Source organism: Cucumis sativus, chromosome 4 (genome assembly GCF_000004075.3).
Source record: "Cucumis sativus cultivar 9930 chromosome 4, Cucumber_9930_V3, whole genome shotgun sequence".
NCBI lineage: Eukaryota > Viridiplantae > Streptophyta > Magnoliopsida > Cucurbitales > Cucurbitaceae > Cucumis > Cucumis sativus.
The window spans coordinates 26141654-26149105 of record NC_026658.2 but is presented as its reverse complement, the minus strand read 5'-3'; the positions used below and the strand labels follow the sequence as shown (position 1 = coordinate 26149105).

General features: G+C 36.5%; 1 protein-coding gene across 4 annotated transcripts; it reads right to left on the bottom strand.

The window, feature by feature from the left end:
- Positions 1-458: 458 nt before the first annotated feature.
- On the bottom strand, positions 459-5826 carry LOC101217375 (protein NLP4). 4 transcript variants are annotated; one of them, XM_011655967.2, is made up of 6 exons: positions 5191-5826; positions 3817-4829; positions 3316-3363; positions 2516-3199; positions 2182-2425; positions 459-1901 (listed from the first exon to the last, which is right to left on the bottom strand). In XM_011655967.2, exons 2-6 carry the CDS (start codon positions 4687-4689, stop codon positions 1012-1014), a joined length of 2739 nt encoding a protein of 912 aa, XP_011654269.1. In that variant the 5' UTR covers positions 4690-4829; positions 5191-5826; the 3' UTR covers positions 459-1011. The 4 variants fall into 4 exon arrangements, with proteins under 4 accessions (XP_011654269.1, XP_011654268.1, XP_004145599.1 ...); XM_011655966.2 differs by having other exon boundaries at positions 2182-3199; XM_004145551.3 differs by having other exon boundaries at positions 2182-3196; positions 5191-5825.
- Positions 5827-7452: the final 1626 nt, after the last annotated feature.

Genomic DNA, 7452 nt, shown 5'->3' with positions numbered 1-7452 from the left:
TTGGAGACTATAACCAACATTTTACGAATAACTAAATAATTGTAATTAAATTAGTGTTGAGACTATAAATCAAACATCAAAATGGTCAAATTAATTAATTATATTAAAATAATACTTGTTTTATTTTATTTTTTCCTTTCTCTTGTAAATTGCTATCTAGAACGACCTCGACGAACCCTAAAATTAAAACTATGTAAGAATAAAGAAAGAAAAAAAAAAAGAAAGAAAAGAATTTGGAGTTGTTAATAATAAAATAGAGAGAATTTGATAGCATAGCACTATGGTGAATTGGATAGGGAAGATTCTTGAGAGAAGAATAAAATCGGAAGCTTAGCTGCCACCCATCGCACCATATCAACTGGATTCTTGCTTTGCTTTACGTTCTCATCCGAATCTCATTTTTCAAATGAATGAATGAATGAATGAGTTCCATTGAAATTTTAATAATAACAATAATATGCAATAAATATTATCCATAATTTTATTGCCAACAGAGAAGTTGATGTCAGAGCATATAAAATATTTGTTTCTTCAAAAAAGTCTTTCCCAGCTCAGCCACAATTATGTCACCCTCAACAAGTCAAATTTACATACAAACCCCAAAAGTCAAAAAGAAAAAGAAATCTATTTTTCCAATTGCCAAAAAGAAAAGGGAAAAAAAGAAGAGAGGTAATTTACATACGAGGTAGTTGTCACTTGTCATGGCATTGCCAACATGTAACCCCAAAGGACACAACCTTTGGCTTGCTTCTTAAAACAAAGGCACAAAAAGATGCCTTCAATAGTTGAATGGACTTTCTTGTCTTCAAATTCAGGAAAATATATTTGCATACTCATTCATGCCTTTCCACTTTCCACTTTCCAGTTTCCACCTGAAAATCTAAAAACAAAGACCCTTTTTTTTTTTTGTTGTTGTTGTTGTTGTAAAATTTGAGTCCTTTTAGAAAATGGGAAATGAAGAAGATTTGTGGCTCCTCCATTAGCTTTCTTGCAATGTCTGTCATTGCAAGTTCATGAGAAGCCACTGCTTGCAAGATAGTTTCTCTTATGGCGACGAGACACCTGAAGCGATAGTTTTATTGTTTGGACCTGAGATGATTTGTAAACATGAAAACACTCCTGCAGATCTGTATCACTTGTTATTAACACCCATTCAGATTCATCATCTAAATACTTGAGATCAAATTTACTTATGTCACTGATACTAAATCGTTTTGCGATTTCATTCAGTAACTCTTCGTATCCCCACCGGTTGTGCACTCGAAAACGGATTTTCTCCTCCCCAAAGCTGACTTTTACTCTCTGAACTTCGACTGCTTCCGCCATCCCATTGCTTTCTTTTGCTGTGTGCATTGCACATTCTGTGGCTGGATGTTTGCATAGAGATTTGCAGCTTTGGGATCTTCGTGGAACGTTTGATCCTTCCATAATCGATACATGTATCTCTACTTCACTTTTGACCCTCTTTAGCTCTCCATCACAAGGATTCACTCCACCACCCATTTGATCTTCACTTCCGGCTTCGTTCCAATGGGGAAGATTTTGATTGCTTCGACTAGAAAAGCATTGGCTCGAACTCGAGCTTTGGCTACATGAAGAGGATGGAGATTTTGATGCTGCACCTTGGAGGTTGCTCATACCAACTTCATTTGATGTTTTCAGGCAATCTCCCATCTTTGCACCAAAAGGTGGACCTGAACCTGAACCTGATAGATTTGGAGACGCCAACTCCTGGAAATTAGAATACAAGGATCCAATTTGAAAAGCACCAGATGCGCCTTCCACCGAGTCAATTACGAGCTGGAGTTTCTGCAATGAGTGACCGACCTTTTTTATTTTCCGAGAAGGCCAACGTTTAATCCCATGTTGCCGACATATCCTTTTCAATGTGGTAGGACAAACTGAAATAGGAAGGAAATGAGTTAAAGATGAAAAATTTTGATGATAAAAAGAATGTTAAAAGTTCACAGCTATCTTCACTAAGATGTAAAACAGCATATGACAATAACTCATATCTTCAACACTTCCAAAAGCAGCCTACCATGATTCTATTTCAAGCTAAAACATACTTAGTTACATTACTTGTATATATAGGCCGTTTTTCAAGACTCATATGTCTAAAGGAGGAAAAACTATATAATTTGCACTAAAACTTTACCAGATAAAACAGTAGATTAGTACCTCCAATGCTCTTTGCAGCATCTTTTAAGCTACCCGCAAAATATTGCCGAAGAACTTGTAAGGTGATAGTCTTGTCCACCTTGGTTCGTCTTTTCTCACCAGTTTTTCCCAAACCTACATCAGGAAAGCTACCATTACCAACAGTTGCGCACTCTTCACTGTCCTCGACAACTCCGTTCAGATCGTAATTAAATCCACGATGCTGGTAACCAGAGGAACTTAAGACTTCCGATGGTTTGCCCCCCTGGAAAAATGAGACAAAGCCACTATGTTGTTGGATGTTTTGAACAGATGAAGTTGTTGGATGACTCGTTTCTAACTGATGGTTTTGTACCTTACTCATTTCCTGCATAGCGGATCTTCCATTTGCAACGAAACCTGCCTCTCCAAATGGAAACTTGCTTTGTTCCCCAAGTTTAACATCTGTAACAAGATGTAAACTTCTATAAGATTGTTGCATATTTTCCTCGCTGCACTCCCTATCTGTTACTAGACGCAGGCTCCTGCAAGATCGTTGTATAATTGTGGACAATGAAGTGAGTAGCACTCTCTGATCTTCAGGATTTCTACAATTTACAGGCAGGAAGAACTCTAGTACGAAATCAGTTTTACTAATATAAATGCAACGAAGGCGTATTGCAACTGCAGCATGTAATCCAAACAGCTTGGCATGGTGAGAAAGAGGATATTCTGTGTTACAAAAGGACGTAATATCACTTGAGAAACATGGCTCGTTAGATTTAAATGCCATCCCAACAATGCCTTCGCCTTTTAGCAAATGATGCTCAGAGCATGCCTCATGAAATTCCTGAATTCGCTGATCGGCAACAAAGCAAGCTCGGTCTACCGTAGATACGCAGCAACTGTAGTTCTCATCCGAGTGCCGGCAACCCCCTCTACTTTGTTGCATACACGATGCCCAGGTTTGTGCCAAAGGCAAGCCATGCGTTTCACAAGCTGATTTCAAAGTGTTTTGAATCTCTTGTAATACAGCTTCGTTGGACCTGTTAAATACCTGCTGAAAGAGAGGATCAAGAGATAAGATTTTTAGTGCAAATAAAAATTTGATGTTCAAATGAACAACGTGAAAAATGTTGCATATTCAGTTCTGTCAAATGAATTTCATTCAGTTACCTTTTTATTCGGGTGGCCCATAACATCAGAGCTCCTAAGCTTGACTGCCTGCAGCCAAAACAAAAATGTCAACACCGTACTTCGAACTTCCACAAAGTTTTATCTCGACCCCGATTCATCTTCAGTGTTGAGAAATCAAATTCACATAAACAGATAGGATAGTTTTGATTCATGAATGACACCAAAAAGCAGTGTTTTAAACGAATTCTTTACCATTAAACTACTGACCTTATAGGCTATTAGTAAGCAACCATCTTTTTCTCTATTTAAACATTCAAGCGTTGATAAAGGAAATAACACTTCTTGTATGTTTGTGAGTTCATGAGTTTTTAAGCTGTTTTTCTACGAGTCCAATGATAGAAATTAATGATATACAATTTTAACAAATCCGAACCATGAAGTGAATTCATATGTCATGTTAGCCATGAAGTAAATGTAGCAAAGAAGAAGGATAAAAGGTGAAAGGTAAAAATTTGAAGATAAAATATGAAAGAGACGAACCTCAAGAGCTTTGCAAACATTCTCAAGTTCTGAACCATATTTGATCTGCTGGGTAACCATGACAACTTCAATGACTCCTAAACAGTTCTTGCTACCTTGTTCAAAAATAGGAAGTGCTACAGTTCCACGTACATCGTGTTCGTGAGCATGATTGACTCTCGGGTATTCGTCGCTTCTAAAGAATCGAACATCAGGAGTCCACTCTGGAACCTTCCTCGAGAAAACCCGACCAGGCAATCCCAAAGCTTTTTTAGAATCTTCATCAGCAGTGAATTCATATGTCACAGAGACGTCGCGATATTTAGTGAGTCTTGTGCAGCTAGAATTCTGAGAGAATGGGAGATCATTTGTGATGAGAACACTTCTTCCCCCTCTATTTATAGGCACCCATACTTGTACAAGAACATCTTTGTCTCTTACAAAATCTTTGATATACCCAACAGCTGTAATCAATCTCTCCATCACAGAAGTTGGAGTACCCAGATGTTCCCCAGGTCCTATCCACAATCTTCTACACAATTCAGAACCTCCAAAACCATTGTTTTCTGACTGACCAGAGCATCCTTCTTGCCCCATATCGATTCTTTTCCTCCCCAAAGACATCTCATCAGTCGAGATTTTCCTTTCTTCTTCTTGATTACTTCTTGAAATCTGGGTCATGTTAAAATCACCATTCATCTCTGTAGCAGGCCATCCAATCAAAGCGTCTAAGTTGACACCGAAGCTTGAAGGGCTAGTATGAAGAAACTCGGTACCATCAGCTGTTTCTAACCAACAACCATCCAAAAACAACCCATCCATGTAGTCCAAATCCATGGCAGTTTCAGCTGGAGCATCCAGCATTGTAGCTGGTGATAACATACCATCGTCCATAAAAGAGAACTCCCCAGAAAACTCCAAGATGCTTTGAACGAACTTCTTACCACTGATTCAGATATAGCTTCTTAAACCGATCCAATATCAGATACAAACCCAGAAGAAGAAATTCCATTCCATGTTTAGGAAGAACCAACCTGTTGAATATTATAAGAAACATATTCAGTGGATTCTATATGAAACAAGGACAGCTTCAGAGAACAAAGTTAGCCACCGAAGGAGACTTTTAACAAACACAGAGAAAACCCCACAGTCAAAAAAGCTTAGTATTCACTAAAAGCACAAAAAGAAAGTAGGATCAAAATACAATAAAGTTTCTTTTCAGAATCATATTTGCCAAAGTTTCACCGACTGATTCTCCCACTAAGAAAGACAACCTAACAAACACACCAAAAATTCCAAAACAAAGAAGAAGAGGAAGAGGAAGAGGAAGAAGAAGAGGAAGAGGAAGAAGGAGGAGGAAACCCAACAAAGAAGAATAAATAGTTCTGAACTCACAAATTTGAAAGATTCAAAAAGATTCCCAAAAGGTTAGTTATATAATTCCTGCACTGTTCCTGAAATGGGCAGGAAGAAGAAGTGTCTGAAGAATAGGAACACGAGAAACTCTGCAGAAATGAAGAATGATTTCTTCAGAAAGCTTTTTTCATTTTTGCAGCCCAAAACCACAAAAATACCAAAGTCCTTCTCCCAATAATGCCTCTCTTCAGCCCCCTTTCCTTGTAAGTACTGCTTTATTCAGTATGATTCTAATGCTGAAGATTCTTCCTTCGAAGTTCGAGCATGACCCCACATAAGTTTTTTCATCAACCCAACTCCCCCTTTGCGTCCGGCTTTGGAATTCTCGCTGTAAAGTCAACTTGCACACTCTCTTCTCTTAACAGTTAACACACACACACACACACGCAGAAAGAAAAAAACAAAGAAAACGAAAAGCTAATGGGAAAACAGAGCTTTCTCAATCGCTTATGTGATGTGTGGGTGAAAAGTAATATGGCATTGATGAGATTAAAGAATAAATCTTTTAATGCTTGATATGAATATTTAATTTGGGTAAGCGGAATAGAATTATACAAATACAAACAGTATCCATCAGAATCAGAATCTTTCAAATCAGAGGGTTTTAAATTAAAAGTACAAAACTAATTAATTACAAAAGCAATGCTCTTCCCACTTCCAAAATAAATACCCACATCAGTTCTTGATCTTCCTTCGGATAATCCACCAGCACACACCAACTGATCAAGACTCAAGAGGGAGGATGGGTATATTAATTTAACAAAACAAAACAAAACCCAGTTGGATTTTGGAAAGAAATTTTATAAAATTTGACGATAAAGACGATGACCCAGTTGCTGATTTTTCTCCAAAATCAATTAAATTTAATTTATTACCTGCAATCTCAAAGCTAATGAAAGAGATGAAGAACTAAAAATTAAAAGTTTAAATTTTTACTGCCATGTGCACCAATCTGTCTGCATACGCTGCATCCAATGGACTTCCCACTAATCAAAACTTAGATTAAAAAGCGAAATTTTTGGTAAACATTATTTAGCTTTTGGCTTTTGTTTATTAATTATTAATTTATATTTAAATAAGTTTGAGATTCAGACGTCAGCCACACCCACCATTAAAATATTTGTATAAAAAAATCTAAAGAAAGTTCATCAAAAGATGAGCTCATCACCCATTTGCATTATTTTAATTCAGTTCAATTTTGTTTGTGACTTCTGCTCCATGTGGGTTTCCTTTATACACACCTTGCTGACACAATCAAATTCGTTCTTTTATTCTCCTTCTTTCTTCGTTAACACAACACTCATCCATTAATTTCTGACCCTTGTTCTCATCTCTTCCTCTTCTTCAAATATAATCCATATGTATCACCTTTTGAATCTCTTGATCTATACATTATTCACACATATCTTTCTTTCTTTCCTTCTACCTCTTACATCAAAACACAATAAAAACAGTTTCTCATAAATACATAAACCCTCTATTCATTTCTTTTCTTGGAAGTAATACTAAATAATACGTTTTCTATCCGCATAAACTTCTTTGGTCAAATTCGTGGTATCAAAGGATTTGTAAGTTTTTGTTTTGACTAATATCTTCAATTATTATTAATTTCAACTAGGTCGGTTTTTGGTCTCCAATTTTTGTACAAAACCGACCCGTTTAACGGATGACCACCCTACTAATTGGGGAAACATAGGTAATAAATGGAAGTTGTTATTAAATTAGTTAAATAGATGACAAGAAAAGAAAGAGGCGTGTGATATCTGGTGGGTGTGGTGTATTATTACAGAAGGAGATTTGTATGGATCACATGGTTTTGACATCATTTCATCTTGGTGTTTAAGATCCAATGTTGAAAGATTATGTTGTTTTCATTTATTTATTTGTTAATAACAATAAAAATAATATGTTTTAATTAAAATTTGACTATATATAATTTTATAACAAAGGAAAGGAAATGAAGAAATGTCATGATCATAAAAAAGAGGAAGAGGAGGAGGGGGTGGTGGACATGATAATGCTGGATTGTGGTTTGTTTTATATACCATATATATGATATATATGATATATGTGTGTGTGTGTGGGGATAAGTGATTTAAAAACCTCTCATTTGATTGACCAAAAGAGACAACTGTGTGTTAAAGGGACCAACAGAGAATTTGGAAGAATCAAAGTGAGGGTAAGAACGTAACCTCACCACACCTTTCTCTGATTCCATTCCATTAGTCCCATTTGAATTTC